The sequence below is a fragment of the Mustela nigripes genome, chromosome 7 (genome assembly GCF_022355385.1).
Source record: "Mustela nigripes isolate SB6536 chromosome 7, MUSNIG.SB6536, whole genome shotgun sequence".
Taxonomy (NCBI): Eukaryota; Metazoa; Chordata; class Mammalia; order Carnivora; family Mustelidae; genus Mustela; species Mustela nigripes.
In genome coordinates this window covers 74,380,686-74,397,320 of record NC_081563.1, presented here as the reverse complement: position 1 = coordinate 74,397,320, position 16,635 = coordinate 74,380,686, and the positions used below count along the sequence as shown (strand labels likewise).

Genomic DNA, 16,635 nt, shown 5'->3' with positions numbered 1-16,635 from the left:
CACTCTTCCTCTGCTGGCTTCTCCACATTCTACATTCATGGGTCATCCTGGCTAAGACACTGATAACCTAGTTTTCAACAGAAATGTGCAGGTTAGATTAATTTGATACTCAAGAATTACAACTTTTTAGAAATTTTATATTTTTAAATGTTGTACCAAGTAGATGAAAACAAGAAAGAAAAAATACCCCACATTATCTTCCAAAAATAACACTGAAATTTTATAGAAAAAAGAAGAATCTCAAAAAACCCCAGATCAATCCAACTGAGATTCTACAGTACACACACACTGAATTACACACACACACACACACACACACACACACACACACAGAAATTCTATACACTGCATTTCACTTGTTGCTGGAGGACATTCTCCAAGAAAGAACATTTACGCGTATGACAGAGGCATGTTTGAAACCTTTTATTGAACAGGCAATACATTGTGCAATGGTTAAGGACACAGATGCCTTGTGGAAAAGTTTAAAAATTATTTTTGGAAACAGTCTGTGAATTGATGAACCCGGCTATGTTCCTTCCACTCCTTCGTAGAGTGACTATCTTCAGGAAGACGGTTTTATAGCTGCTCTTGGAAACGGCATCCCTGTTTTACCAAAAATATCATGCCTAATAGTGAACATGAAAGGAGAAGATGGGATCCACAGGCAAGACAAGAACCAGACACACAGGTTGATCTCAGGTGGAAGCACAGACACACGTTCCCCTGGAAGACCTTCTCCTCTGACCTTGCAGGAGCTCCTGACGTAGGCATTCGTGGTTCACTGCCACTCTCTTCCTGTCCGAGCCCTCTTTATCAAGGCGATTCTCAAAGCTTCACATTCATACCTTTGGGCACAGGACCTTGTTCCTGGCCCTTTTCAATGGTGTTCTTGTTTTAGGGCACCTCTGGCCCAGGATTGTGGCTGTGTGTCTGTCTTTGTTGGCCTGGTTCCTTCCTCTTCCCCAAGCTCACTCTCCCCTAACTTGATGATAAAATCACTCTTCAGTTTCACAGTTTGTTTGCCTTGATTTACTGGCAGTTTTTGACTCAATGACCCGTCAAGGAAGTGGACATTCTTTAGCAGCAGGCTGTCAGCCTATTTTATAATTTGGGGCATGTCACTCCAAGCTTGAGATTTCTTTCTGGCAAGTTCCATCCAGGATGGCTGATCTGCACTGGCATAACTGGCTCTCTTCAGCTGATGCAATTCCTTCTCCGTCATCACTGCAGACTGAGCTGCTGGAAAGAAGACAAAACAAACAGAAACATGAGAAATGAGTTTGGATTTCCACTTAAGCCTCTTGTGTTTCTTTAAAATATACGTCAAGGTCTTAACTGTGGTCTCAAATGTAAAATCCATTAATGCACAAACATGTAAAGAAGATTTAGGCATAGAATAATTTATATAATAAAAAGTCTTAAGAACAGCAGGCTCAAAAACAGTTCCAGCAACACAGTGAGGTGAGAGAAACTTCCAGAATAAAACTGTAGGAACTCTGAAGATTGGTTTGCACCACAGTGTGTATATTCTTAACACTGCCAAACTGTATACTGACAAATGGCTAGGATGGTAAATTTTGTCATATGTGTCTTACCACAGGGAAAAATAAACTTAAAGATACAGATACATGCGACAATAGAGATGAATCTTGAAGACACTATGCTTGGTCAAAGAAGCCAGATACAAAAGAATACATATTTTATGATTCCACTTATGAGAAATGTCCCCAAAAGACAAGTCATATGGAGACCGAAAGTAGATTCGCAGTTGCCTAGCCTTGGGGTTGGGGATGGTGAATGACTGTAAATGGGCATAAGGTTTCTTTTTAGGGTGAGAGAAGTGTTCTAAAATTGGATTGTGATGGTTGTACATGTCAGTAAATATATTCTCACTGTCAATATATACTTGCTTAACTGTACATTTAAAACAGGTGAATTTTATGGCACCTAAATGACATGTCAGTAAAAGCTGTTTAAAAAATCAATGTGGCGAAGTGATTTGGAAAAAGAAAATAAAACAAACAAAAAGTGCAGGACCAATCCTGGAAAAGCATCTCAGTGTCTGGTACTGCTTGCAGGCTTCTTACCCAAGTTCTGATGGGACAACGAGATTCCTCTTTGCAGCCCCTCCTGGAGGCAGAGCTTTGTCCCCTGCCTCCGGTCCCCAGAGGGCTTGGCAGGAGCCACCAGGAAAGACTTGCTGCGGATGAAGTCGGCTGGCTTCATGGGCTCCTATTAAGACACAAGAGAGATGCATACTGTTTGGTCACCCGAGAGTCCCACAGGGGGAAAACATAGCGAAAGGCAACGGACTATGGCATTTCTAGACAAAGATGAGTCGTGCCCCTGGTACTCTCTTGGCAGAGTTGACTTGTGCCCTTGCTGAGAGGGGCCTTTAGAATGGCAGACTCAGATGGCATGTGGGGTCCTGTGTTCAGCCCACACAGACATCATGGCTTCTGCTCTATCCCCACAACTGGCCTCAGCCCCACATGTTGGATGGCAGGGATTCTATTTAAAAGTCAGAGTGAACTGTGTCAAAGCGAAATAGTTTTGAGATTTGTGATACCTGGTATGAAGGTGGATGCCCCAAACCAAGATGATGGGTTAATTGGCTTTATAAATTCCCTTCCCTGCAGGAAGGTTTTCAAGTTAGGTATGATGGAGGTTTTGTTCCAATGAAGGGAAGCAGGTCCTATCGCAGGTTCAGGCTCATTTTCTCACATGGCTGAAACACACTTATGGGTTTATCATGGTGGCTATTCAGGGGAATACAAAAGCTGTGGGTCTCATCCTGCTTCTAAGTGTAGTTGCTTGGGGTTGAGAACACTGTTTCCATCCCAAGTGCGAAGCAGAAACCCAGGTCCCAGCCCTCCAGCTCAAGGTGAGGAACAAGGAGCCCCAGCAGGCAGCCAGCAGAGCAATAAAAGCAGGGCTCGCCATCACCACACAACGAGCCAAGATGGAGCTGCTGACATGGTCTCCAAGCTTCTAACTGAGAAGTTCTTTTACCCCGTTCCATGTCTCCTGATGCTGAGCTGTGTTGCCTAGGAGGCAGGGAGAAGAGAGCTGTGTCCACTGCCTCAGCAATCCAGCCGCTTCTAACAGCGCAGCACACAGAGGGGGCAGACATCAGCAATCATCACAGGCAAGGGTCCTGGGGATGACCAAACAGAATGCGTGGGGGTGCCAGGCCCCAGCTCCAGCTGCCTGGTCCCTCCTGTACCTACAGAGACAGAAAGCATTTGCTCTAAGCACCTGGGCTCTCTCGGGGGCCTTGGCTTGCTTTCCTATTTCAGACTTCAAGGTGCGGGCCCCAGGCTTGTCTTCCTGGTTTGGGGGCTGGTCTGAGGTCCCTCGTCGCTTCTGCCGAGCGATGGTGATCCAGGGTGGTGCAGGCTGGCCCTCAGCTGCAGGAGGAGGACCCTTCTCTGTGGGTAAAGACACAAGGTTAGGCAAAACATCCCAGCCCCTGTCGCATCTCACCTTTGGCTTCTCCCACACAGAGAACACTGCACAGAGGGGCTGCAGGCTGGGATAGGTGCGGCAGGAGGAAAGAGAACCCGGGAGCCTTTCTGGAGAGACTATTATTTTTCTTTAGGGGACTTGGTTTTCTCACTTAAAGATGCATCAAAGAGATGATGCTCCTCTAGTCTGAGCCACAAAATATTAAACGCAGCTGTTCCTACACGCACATTTTAAAGCCACCTTCCTCCCACGGAATACTTTCTGGAATGAGATAAAAGTAAGTACATAAATAGATAAGATTTCTTTAATATAAGCCTGTCATTTTGGGCTAGTACATACTAAGTGATTCCTGATTTGCCTGGAAGTTTTGCAGACACACGGTTATTCCTTTTTTTTTTTTTTTTTTTAACTGTAAACATAACCTTCCTTTTGCAGAGAGTCACACCACAAGAGCCACACTGGTTTTCCTTAACGTTCTGGAGAGGAGAGAAATGGTGCCTTTAAAACTTTCTTCAAGGAAACCTATGGATTAAATAGTGGCTTCTCACAGGTATATCAAAAGTACACTGAAACTGAAGGTTCGCCATGACCCTGCCTCTCGGAATGTTTGCCTGTCCCCACACAAAACAAAGACAGAAGTGCACCCCCACCGACAGTGTAAGAGGGGGAGATGCAGCAAGAGGTTGAGAAAAGAGCTACCCTATGACCCAGCAATTGCACTGCTGGGTATTTACCTCAAAGATACAGACATAGTGAAAAGAAGGGGCACGTGCACCCCAATGTTCATGGCAGCAATGCCCTCAATAGCCAAACCGTGGAAGAAGCCGAGATGCCCTTCAACCGATGAAAGGATAAAGAAGACGTGGTCCATATACACAGGGGACTATTCCTCAGCCATCAGAAAGGGTGAATACCTAACATTTGCATTGACTTAGATGGGACTGGGGGGGATTACGCAAAGTGAAGTAAACCCAGCAGAGAAAGACGATTATCATCTGGTTTCACTCATATGTGGGACATAAGCAATAGCACGGAGGACCACAGGGGAAGGGAGGGAAATCCAAAGGGGGAGAAATCAGAGAGGGAGATGAACCAGGAGAGGCTCTGGACCCCCTAGAAACAATCTGGGAGTTTTGGAGGGGAGGGGGTAGCTGGGTGATGGGTATTGAGGAGGGCACGCGCTGTCATGAGCACTGGGAGTTATATGTCACTAATGAATCATTGAACAGTACATCAAAAACTAATGATATATTATACAGTGGCTAACTGAACAAAAGGAAGGAAGGGAAGGAAGAAAGGAAGGTGAAAGAAAGAAAGTAAGAAAAGAAAAAAAAAAGAAAAAAAGAAAAGGAAAGGAAAGAAAAGGCATCCCCATATGCCTGGCCCTAGCCCTTTACACTCCCCCTTCAACATCTTGGTTGGCAAGGGGAAGGCAGGATCCATGTCACAGCAACGCATGCAGGGGTCTGGGATGAGTTTGTGGTGTTGTTCTTGGTGGCCTGACATTTGCCGCCCCTTGCTCTGCTGTGATAGGATATGACTCTATTTGTTCTTGTTCCTGCCTCCAGTTCAGCCTGCAGTCTCTTTCTTTCTGTCCACACAGGGGCCTCAGGCCAGGATGGGTGAAGCAGGAGGAAAGAGAACCCGGGAGCCTTTCTGGCAAGACTTCTACTTTTCTTTAGGGGACTTGGTTTTCTCATTTAACGATGCATCAGGGAGATGATGCTCCTCTAGTCTGAGCCACAAAATATTAAATGCAGCTGCCCCAAAGAGGGGACAGCAGCCACAGCTTGGCAAGCTTCAGTTTCATGTCAGAGTTGGGAAGGGCCTCTGGCTTCACACACTGACCTCTCCCTGGCCTGGACAGCTGGGAATGGTTCCCACTCTCCTGGCTGCTCCCTGGAGCCTCCACCCCCCTGGACTGGTCCCCAGGGAATCCTGCTCCATCTCTTCCATTCGCCCCCTGACCCTTCCTGCCTCTTCAGGCTTTCCCTGGCTCTCCTCTCTTCCTTGATGCTTTGCAAAGTGTCTGGCTCTCCCATGGCTCAAAGAAAGGAACTGTCTCCACTGAGCCTCACCATCCTCTGTTCTTCTCCACCCTCCAGTGGCCTCGGCCTGTGTCTCTTCAGCTAACTCCTGATGGGGCCACACAACAAATGCTGTTCTCTTCATCTACCTGACTGCTAAACCATAAATCCTGAGGTCTCCCCATTCTCCATCTGCTCTATCCCTCGCAGCACTGATGGAGCTGCATAACCTTGCTTGGAGGCCTGCCCTCCATGGGCATGCCCTCTCCAGGTCCTTGTCCAGGACTCTTGCTCCCAAACCTGGGAATTCCTCCTTCTTCCTGACCCTTAACTTTCATCTCTTCTTCCCCCAAATGTTCTCTGTTCCATGCTTGATTTCAACACTCGGATCTTCTCAGACTACTTCTAAGTGTACAATCCTTTCTGTTAGCCAGAGCCCAACATTTCTGCTCTCTTGCTCCTCCTGCCTACCCTCCTGCTCCTTCCATCCTTCCTGCCATCCCTCCTTCCAGGGTTAATGTGTAAGGACTGTGTTAAATGCTAAGGTGGAAAAATAAACCACCAACTGTCTGTTCTGTCAAAATCTCAGTCTATTGGGGGAGACTAAATACAAATAAGCAGCTGTGGTGGAAACTGGAAGATGCTGGAGTTTACTAAGTGCTGGGTGAGGAAGGGCCTGACACTGGTACGTGGCAGGTGAAGGGGTGTCTGGGTTGGGACCTGGAGAAGGAACCTTCCAGGCTGAGAAGAGGGGTAAGGAAAGGTCTCCCAGGTGAGGGGGGCAGAAGGCAGAGTTGTGGGCAGGCTGGCCGTGAGGAGCTAAATGATCAGGCACGAGGCAACTGAGAAGGGTCTTCTTGGTCTTTCTCCTGTCCATCATGGGGAGCCATGGGGTTTGAGCCAAGGGGGCACCCTGGAGGCTGTGTGGAGAAGGAGTCTGACTGAAAAGGGATGGGAGGCTAGAAGGAGAGGAGGGAGGCTGTGGCCACAGTCTAGGCGGTGATGAGGGACTGGACACCCTGTTCCAGAATCATCCTTGTTTGCCTATGAAGTGTCTGTGCAGATGCTGCCTCCTCCATGAAGTCTTCTCTGTTCAGCCTAGCTGAACATGCTCTCCTTTTCTGAATCCTTCTGTGACTCTCAAGAGATTTTCCTCACAGCTTGGTGCTAAATATGTCTGCTCGTTCACCGTCTACCTCACCGATCTATGCTTTTGGTCATTAAAACTTCTTATTTACTTAACAGACACACCCCAGAGACTATGCACCCTGCAGTGTTCTAATATCAGCTCATTTATTTATTATTAGAACTCTTGTCCAGAGAACCCAATGCATGTCGGGCACACACAAGGCAGTTCCATGTTTTACAGAAAGTCTGCATTTCTCATCCCTTAATCTCAATCCCTCATTCCAGGGAGTCCTCATGGTCTTTCTGGACTTTTAATTTTTTTCTTAAACAGGCTTCTTTCCACTTCTCCTTTGATTTCTTCCTCACGCTCAGTGACAGTCGTGCTTTGCTCCCTCCTGGCCCAAGAGAGATGTCTGATGGTACCATTCTCCCCGAGACTTTGCCACAACACAGGCCTACCGGAGAGAGGGCTTTCACTATGGGTTCAAAGTCATTACCTCAGCCACCAAAATATTCTGAATAGTTCTGTCAAGACAAAGTGTGCACAGAGAGAAAATTCCCATCCTAAGTTTTAAAGTGGAGGCTGAGCAGCATCTCTGAGTGCTCTGGGTGGCTCCCCAGACCCTCGGATCTGTGTTGCGCCATGGACATACATATCACTCTCATCACAAGGGCACAAGACAGGCCTGATGAAATCCTAAACACTATCTGAGCCAAAATAAGTATTTAAAAAATCACTGGCAAAGGTTTTGTAGAACAGGGGCTCTGTGGCACTCCTACGGACCGTGCTGATGGGAGGTCTACGGCAAGGCAGGGGATTCCAAGGGCAGACTGAGGCTGGGGGTCCTCGGGGACCAGGGGCATATCCTGTTCTTCTGTCCAGTGTGCTTACGGAAACAGCAGTCCTGTAAACAATGCAACCAGGTCAGGCTAGGCAAGAGGTGGTTTTTCCTTCCTCACACTGAGAGAATGCTGGCAGATTTCATCCCAAGCAGGGAAGGTGCACGGGCCTCTGTTCTGCCTGTCAGCGGGCAGCCACGTTTCTGGGTGTCCTCTGTGTGTAAGCGTGGACACATGCCTCCAGCGTTCACGGGCAGACACATGGCAGTGAGTGAGTACTGCACCTGTCCTGGACCAATGTGGGATCAAGTGACCTACAACGGCAGCCTCCCCAAACCCGGGCCTGGCATAAGGCCAAGATCTGTCACCAATCACTTCTCTTTTGGAAGTAAATGGCCTTTCCTTGTATCCTGTACTCTGTCCTTGACCACTTTGCTCCTTGTCAGGAATGCAAGCAGGTCACATGGACCCTGACAGCCTCTACCTTTCACAGGACGGTCCAGGGGCAGCCTCCTGGGTGGAGGGCACAGGGAGGAGGGGTGGGCGAGATTCCAGACCCCGGGGTAGGAGGGAGAAAAGCCACGAAGCATCCTGCCATTGTACCAGGGTTTAAAGAGGCCTGCAATTCCACCCGGAGGTTCATGTAACCCACATAAGTACCTGTCCCAGGTCAGCCCAGGCAGAGCATCTGGAAGAGACTCTGTTCTGATCTGTGGTGGAAGGCACACGCTTCCCTGCACTTGGTGCCCCAGTAGGGGCAAGGGTTGAGGGAGGGTGCATGTGCCATACTCCACAAGGAATGGGAGGAGAAGGGCATCGAAGACACAGGTAGTCTTCAGGATAACACAAGTTTCAGATGCCAAAAAACTTCCTAGGTGATAGCTCTACAGCATGAATACTGTAGGGTCAAGGTTCAACCATAAAATAGCTTCTGAGATTAAGCATGTTCAAAATGTCATTAATCCCAGGATAATATAGATGTGGCAGTAGATTAAATAAAAGGAGATGAAAACACTCCTTTGTTTACTTCTTTCTGCCTCAACACAGACAACCTTAATCTTCTGGGGATTTGGCTAAAGGGCTCTGACATCTCAATTTCTCCTCCTTAAGTGACAAGAGGTTTTGTAAGCTGTCAGTTATGTCTGGGTTTACCATGGACAGCCCAGGAACGGTTCTCACACACAGGGAACTATCAGTTCATGTCTGTATCTGTGTGATCTCCCTTACTGAGAGCCCAAAGGAGAGGGACTCCCCCAAACACATCTCCCTTGGAAAGAAAGATTGCAAACTTGACCTGTTGCACAGCATATGTAGGGTAAAATTTCCGGAAGACAGAATGGTCTCGATGCAGGAAGTTGTGACAGCCACAGAGCTTGCCTTAAATAACTTAATTTCATAGGAGGGCAACTTTTGGTAGGGGAAACCAATTTTTTTGTTGTTATTATTTTGAGGATATGTTCTGTCAAAGAGGGAGGCTATGAGTTTATACATAAGCTTTTCTCCAGATTCCTTTTTCTTGATATGCTCTCCCACCTCAAGAGTTTAGTCTGAAAAGTATATTTATTGTTCTAGCATTCATTTCCAAGCGTTCTTGTTCTTGGGGTTGGTTCAGTAAGCTGTGGTAATGAGGACTGCTTCCTCCCTGGGGCCAGGAAACAGCAGCTACTGATGTGGCCCTAGGGCCTCCATGTCTAGGAATAAGGCCTCGGGCTAGCAAGGTGCTTTTGGGCAAATTCCAGAACCTCTCTGTGACTCAATTTTAGTGTAAAATGAGGAAAGGAGCAGCGTGTGCCCCTCTTAGCGGGACTGAAGATTGCACGAGCTCATCTACCATCCCTGCCTCCTATGTGATGGTGAATATGTGATGGGATGATCCACAGGAAGCACTCAGCACAGCGTCTGGCTCTGTGTGAGCCAGAGAGGGTGAGCTGCCCTGCGGCGGGTGCTGTTGTTACTCTGTTGTTGTTATTGCTGCTTGAGGAGAGAGGCAGCCTTTGGTCAAATTCCAGCCAGGACAGGATGGCGGCCAGGAAGCCTTTTGCCAGTGTCCTCTCCTGTGATAAAACAAAACAAAAGAAAACCCAAAGCAAGCACTGGGTTGTCCTTCAGCCTTTTGCCTGGGCAGGGGGCCAGGCTGACTCTTGGTTCCCAAGGACATGGTCCGTGACGGTTCAAACAGACGTTAACCTGACGCTGTGTGTGTCCTTGTCTCCTCAAATGTCTTCCTTGTTTATAAAAGTACACATGCACACCGTACAAATTCAGAAAGCAGATAAAAGTATAAAGAAGGAGAAGAAAGTTTCCCATAAATCAACAACCCAGGAGAGTTGTGCTAAATAACACTTTGGCACGCTCCTTCGAATCCTTTTCCGTTATGCTGTCATCTTAAAAATACATATCAACGGCTCATTCCCAGCTTTTCAAAACACTCTTTGCAGAAGGAAAGGCCCGAGTTTAGGCTCTAAGATTTCTGTTCTAAAGTGCATGCATCGTTAACAACTGTCATAGCCAGAAGCAGCCAGAATCGCGCCGTGGTGCTGCAGTAACAGCAAACATTCTCTGGCTCAGTCTCCCCTCCAGGTCCTCTGCCACCGCTCTGATTTACATGGGGGCGATGACGGGGACTGCTGGAGTCGGGGTGGCATCCTGGACTCTCGAGACATGTGGGGCCTCATCTATGCTGAGGATTTATGCCAGGCTTCCTACATGAAAGGTGAGGGTTTTTTTTTGTTTTTTTTTTTAAAGCATTTATTGATTGACTGTTGGTCTCAGCTTATACAGACAGTGCCTGATCAATACATGCTGGCTAAGTCTGTAGTCGCTCCTCACCAGTTCTGCCCGTGAGCCAGGCTGGGCGATCTTATAGTAGAACTTGGGCTTGTAATTCTCATGTCAGCATCTGTCTCAACACAGCGCTGAGCGTTCGGGAAGTAAGGGCTTTTCATGGAATGATGTGTGATAGGGCTGTGCTCTAGTTCTACCTCCAAATTAAACGAATTGCCATTCCTTCCTTTTCTCATTCAACCAATACAGTTGGTCCTCACTACTTGTGGATTCTGTATTTGTGAATTCGCCTACTCGTTAAAATGTATTTGTAATGCCCAGATGGGTTCTTGTGACCCTTCATGGTCATCTGCAGACATGTGCAGAGCGGTGAAAAATTTGAATATCTGGGCGAGCACAGTCCCAGCTGACGTCAAACAAGGGGACTCTGTTTCTTTCCTGTTTCTCCTTTCATACTATAAACAAATATCCTTTTCGCGGTAAACTTAGTGCCACATTTTTTGCATTTTTGTGGGTTTTTTTTTTTTTTTTTTTTTTGGTAATTTTGCTGTCTAAAATACCCCCCACATCTACTGCTAATGTGCTAAGAAGACTGTGAGCAGCCTCACGAAGAAAATACGTTCGTCAGATGAAGTTCATCTCATCAGGGCTGAGCTTTCGGTTTTGCTGGCTGTGAGTTAGATGGTAATTAATAAATAATACATATAGTACGGTGTCTTTAAACAGAGACACACATAAAACTAGGTTATGTGCTGATCAGTTGGCAAAATGTAATCAGAGGCTCACTAACTCTGATTTCTACTCTGTTTCTTCTAGGAGCAGTGGTTTGGTGTTCACTAATTCAGTATTCACAGCAACTTTATGGAGCGTAACTACTCTAAATAATGAGAATCAGCTGTACCTGATTAATGCCCACGAGGCACCAGGCCATGGCAGGTGCTGAGTCTATAGCCAGGAAGGCTGTTTCTAAGCTAACACTTCTCTCCAGGGCCCCGCGCACAGGCTCTTCTGAAAGAGTAATCAGCAATAGAGGGACCCTTCAACAGCTAACATGTGGTCCGTGGTCTGTGGTCCATGGTCCAGGAATGAGTTCCAGAGTCTGGGGCAGGGAGTATGAGGGGCCTCTGGGGCACTGGTTTCATTCTGTTTCTTGTCTGGGCTTTTGGGTGTGTGAAAATTCATTGAGCTGCACACATACCTGGGCCTTTCTTTGCACGTGTATCATTCTTAGAAAAAGCAAACAAAACAACCCACAAAAACTATCTAAGATCATCAGGACTCACTTGGTGCTTGGATAGCAAGGAGGAAGGGTCCAGCTGCCTGTACAGAAACAAGGCAAGGTTGCACCATGGAGCTGTTTCTACACTGCAATTAGGCAAGGCTACTGCCAGAGGAGGCCGGCATTCTCCCAAGGATGTCCCCCTCCCTCGTCAGCAGAACCTTTCCATCCTCTTCATATCCCATCAGCCCTCAAAAGCACCAGGAGGTCCTTGGACCAGTTGCCTTTCCTACTGCTGTCCCTCCTCACCCAGCCCACCTCCTTCTTAGCTCCAGCCTCTGAAGGTTTACCCTGAATCCCCCTTCCTCCATTTCCTCTCCAAAAGAAGACTCCACAGCTCAGCAAGACAGAGAACAGATCTCTCTAAACACAGCTCACAGCCTGATGGCAAAAGGGAGCTCTCAAGAAGATAGCAACTGTGTCTGGAAACCTCCTTCCCGGCCACCAGGCCAAACTGCCCTCCCGGCTTTTCCCTCCTCTCAGTCAGGAGGCACTGCGGGGATCTCCTCCCCACCCCAGCTCCTGAGACCCACCTTCAGAACTACAGATTTTCTTTCTCACAATCTTCACAATCTCTTTCCCACATGACAGGAAAAAAAAAATGCCACTGCTTTTTTAAATGGTCCTGGTAGCTTCTTTATATCATAAGCTGTGAGAGCCTATGAGGGCCAGGACTGCCCCCCCCTTTCCTGGTATCATAGTCAGTCTCCACAGAGCATGTCACGCTTGCTCACTGAAGTGGGGGCACACTCGGTCAAACAATACTGCTAACTCTCAGGGTGTCACGGTTTTACAAGTGATTAGGCCTAGGGAAAGGGCCAGTGGAGTCAGAAGGCTTCCCGGGTCACCTAGGTGGGCTCAGTGGGGTAAGCCTCTGCCTTCGGTTCAAGTCATGATCTCAGGATCCTGGGATCGAGCCCTGCATTAGGCTCTCTGCTCAGCGGGGAGCCTGCTTCCCCCTCTCTTTACCTGCCTCTCTGCCTACTTGTGATCTGTCAAATAAATAAATAAAATCTTAAAAAAAAAAAAAAAAGGCTTCCCAATGCCAGCATTCATGAGGGTCTGATAATACAGCATATTCCCCAGTGGGGAGTGGTCAGTCCTTGCCCAAGGGCAGGGGTGTTCACAAGCCTCCACAGTGGCAATTTATGTGAGTCTTTCCCCCAGTGGGGGTCTGGGATCTGCTTTGCTTTTCTTCTTCTTGTTGCTATGGCACTAGTTACAACTGCTTTAGGGCTCTATTGCTCCCAGGTAAAAAATATGTGAAAAAAACATTTAGAAACAAAAACCAATGTGTGAATCATATCTGGATTTGGATGTGTGAGGTTGGGAACCTGGTCATGTGCAGGCACATTTATTGGGGGCACCCGAGGCATCAGATGCTTTGCCAAGCCCTTTGCTTAATTTCCGGTACAGATACCCAGTGTGCAAGGGCAAGATTGGCAGACATTCCCAAGCTGTCCAGCCCAATCCCCTCATCTCAAAGTGGAGACCCCAGAAGCCAGAGACAAAGCTCAAGGACAAAGAGTTGGGATGTACAAGCTTGGACTCAAAGTTCATTTGCTCACCTGTTGCTGTGCAATTAAAACAGCCTCTGAGCAGAAGGCAGTGGCCAAAGTCCATCTCTGGCCATGGAGACACTTGCTGTCTGTTACCTGCCAGGTAATATAACTGAGACCTTATAAGGATATGGGGATAGAAAGGCACTGCTGACCTGAAAATAATTTTGAGCTATAGCAGATGAAGGGGAAGAAGGAGTGAAACTCTACTACATGGCACTCCCTTATAATTCAGCATGTCCACAAACAACCCACCCTGGATTCCTTGTGGCTCTCCAGGGACAGCTGGAATTCTCTAAGATCTGTCTCAAGTGGCCACTGGAGAACAAGTGATTAGTCTTAGGGATGGCCCTTGTCCACAGGGCTTAGATTTTCCTTCTTCTGTTACCCCGTGGCCCTCCCTCACTCGCCCTGGACAGGTAGGGAAATCTCTCCCCATCCAAGAAATGTTCACGGCTAAGGTTTATTCAGTCTTGATTTTCAGAGCAATATCATATTTCTAATGACCCTCGCAAGCCTCCTTGTTATGTAAGAATCTTTTCAAGCCCCAATTCAGAGACAGGAGCACAGAATCTCATGGAGTAAAAAGGACTTGTCCAAGATCATATATGTCTGATATGTAACAAAGCTGGGACGTGAACACAGGCTTTGTCTTTACTCTTCATTCACTATATCTCAGATCATCTCCTGTTAAGGATTATAACCCCCCCTTTCCTATACACCATTCTCTCCCCATGATAACTTATTCACTGAGTGGCAAACAATAGTTACTCAGCCTTGGCACTATTGAGACTCGGGGCTGGATGATTCTCTGGTATTGGGGGCTGTCCAGTGCACTGCGATATGTTCAACCCCTCACACTAGATGCTGGTAGTGTCTCCCTCCTGCCACAGCTGTGACAATCAAGTAGTCTCCAGACACTGCCAAATGTCTGCTGGAGGACAACGTTGCCCCCATTTGAGAACCACCACAGTACGGCATAACAGTGAAGATCGCAGCTGCAGGGGAGGTTGACGTGGCACCAAACTCCCCTCCCCAGGTCACCTGCTATGTTCCTTTGGGCAAGTTCTTTTGCTACGTTCCGGCTTTCCCATTTATAAAATAGGATTGTTGTTGGAAATTAAAATGGAAAGCACATAATGATTTTTGGCACTTAGTGACTGCTTAATACACATTAACAATTACTGTCATTCTTTACCTGTATACTGAGTCTAAGCGGTAGGTAAATCTAGGGCAGACCCTGACTTTGGGAAGCTGATGTAGTGTGGGAGACGGACACACGGAGAAACAGGTGAAAGTATTATGGGAAGAGCACAACCCTTACAGACTGCTACTTGCCCCCAATCAGGGCCATCTAATGGAACTTTCTGCAGTGGTAGAAATGATCCCTGTGCTGCTGGCTAGTCACAAGATACGGGGCTGCTGAGTCCTTGAGATGCGGCCAGTGTGACTGAGGAACTGATTTTGCAAATTTAATTGCAATTCATTTAAGTTTACATTTAAACAGCCACACGTGGGGCGCCTGGCTGGCTCAAGTTGGTAAAGCATGCAACTGACCTTGGGTCCTGAATTCGAGCCCCACGTTGAGTTTATTAAAACAAAAACAAAAACAAAACAAAAAACAGCCTCATGAAGCTAACAGTTCCATGTTGGATAACACAGATTTGGATCCTTGCTACTCAAATGTTGGTCTGTAGACCAGCAGTACTATCCTCATCAGAATCAGAATCTTCATTTAAAGGAGATTCACAAACATTTGTAAGTTTGAGAAGTGCTGCCCTAGAATAGGTGTTCTCACCCCTGGCCTCACATCAGGATCACCTATAGGGCCTTTATCACTCCAATGTCTGGGCTCCCCCTGCACCCATCAACCTGAACCCGTGGAGGTGATGACCCCAATTTGCGGCAAGAACTGGGAACCAATGATTTCAATGCTGCTCCAAGTGTCTGGCCTGAGGGAGGCTTGGAGAGCCCACGATGTCTTCTGGATGACACAGAGGGCCTGACTGACCAGGTGGTCCAATTCTGGAATTGGGCTGATGTCCCTGTTCCAGGCGAATCCTGCCAGAAATCAGCCAGTGCCCCCTGCCTTGTATCTGGACATCCACTCCAAGGGCATCCCCGCTGGAGTTTCTGCAGTCCTGGACTGGCCTCACCCCTCTGGCTTTTGGCACCTTCTGCCCGGGACACTTGCCCCCTCCTGTCATGAAGATGCTGCCTTCTCTCTTCAAGCCCACCTGTCTCCCACTGTACTGAGCCCTGGGCTAAGCACACAGAGGGCTTCAGTTCCCACATGATGTTCATGGCTGCCCTGGAGAAAAGTGCTTCATGCACTCAAAAGTGGGACTTTAGTGCGGCAGACGGACAGTGGGGGGCACTGCCCCTCCACACCCTAGGGGTTGGGCTGCCAGGTTTTAGAGCAAAGGTTTTAGAGCACGGCATAACCCTGATGTCCTATAGTCTATCACACTGCCCCCAGATGGTTACCAGAACATTCTCAGTATCTTCCTGGTATCCACATTAGGATGGCCAGGGCCTGCTGACCAAAGAAGATATTTTCATCCACTGGATTGAAAAAAAAAAAAAAAGATAGACTGACAATACCTCATGCTGATAACAGCAGGGAGAAACAGTCTCTATTGTGCTATATTCTGCACACACCTACTCTTTGGGGTCTTGTATTCCCATGTTGGCGCCTTCATTGGTTTAAACCGGACAGAGAGAATCCCCTTCCACAACTATTCTATGCAGCTCCGATGAGGATATTTTGGTACACCCTTAGGAAAACATGACTGTGCTGCTGGAAACTGCAGCAAATTTTGTAGTTACAATGCTTTTGCTGTCCCATGTATTACTATTAGTAATAACTTCATTTTACAAAGGAGGAAATGAAGACTCAGAGGTTAAGAAAGTCACTTGCTCAGAATTCCACAGCCCCCAAAGGGGGACCTTGGAGTAAAACCTCCATATCCACACTCTTCAATCTTACCACCCAACCCCGTGCCTTGCCCTTGCTGTCCTGCAAATCATGGCACTGTACACCACTGTAGGCCAGGAGACCCTCGGCATGGATACTCCACAGAGAAAAACAAAACCGTGGATATGCTCAGGGGGCTAAAGATCAAGTTCAAGAATGCGGAGTGTGCCGGGGGCAAGCAGGGGTGTGTGCAGAGTGGGGAGGGGAGCTGGTGGCAGGGGTGGGGCTGGAGATGTCAGAGGAAGTGAAGGAGTTAGCAGGCAGACTTAGGAAGGCAGAAATGTTGACCTTGGCCAGAATCTACAAAGCCTTAAATGCCTTCCCCAGGCATCTAACTTTTATTCCCATATATAGTGGGAAGACACCGAGAGGGTTAAAGAGGAAAGCTCCATGGTTAGACCGACATCGGGAAAGAGAGAGTTGTAGGTAGGTGCTGTGGTGGGTTAAGAACCAGGAGGGCTGACTCAGGGGCAGGATAAAGGCACTCCACGTTAGCATGGCCAGGACCTGCTGACCAAAGAGGACATTTTCATCCATCGGATTGAAAAAAAAAAAAAAAGTGACAGATAGACT

The 16,635-nt window shown here is 47.6% G+C and overlaps 1 protein-coding gene across 1 annotated transcript in view; it reads right to left on the bottom strand.

Annotated features, from left to right (window-relative positions):
• Window positions 1–426: 426 nt before the first annotated feature.
• Window positions 427–16,635, bottom strand: part of CRACDL (CRACD like) — a 132,560-nt gene continuing 116,351 nt past the window's right edge. The window contains exons 8-10 of the mRNA XM_059407815.1: window positions 3,259–3,431; window positions 2,088–2,232; window positions 427–1,239 (exon numbers count right to left, since the gene is read on the bottom strand). Of these exons, the coding sequence (XP_059263798.1) occupies window positions 1,097–1,239; window positions 2,088–2,232; window positions 3,259–3,431 (461 nt within the window). The 3' untranslated portion in view covers window positions 427–1,096. The remainder of the gene's footprint in view (window positions 1,240–2,087; window positions 2,233–3,258; window positions 3,432–16,635) is intronic.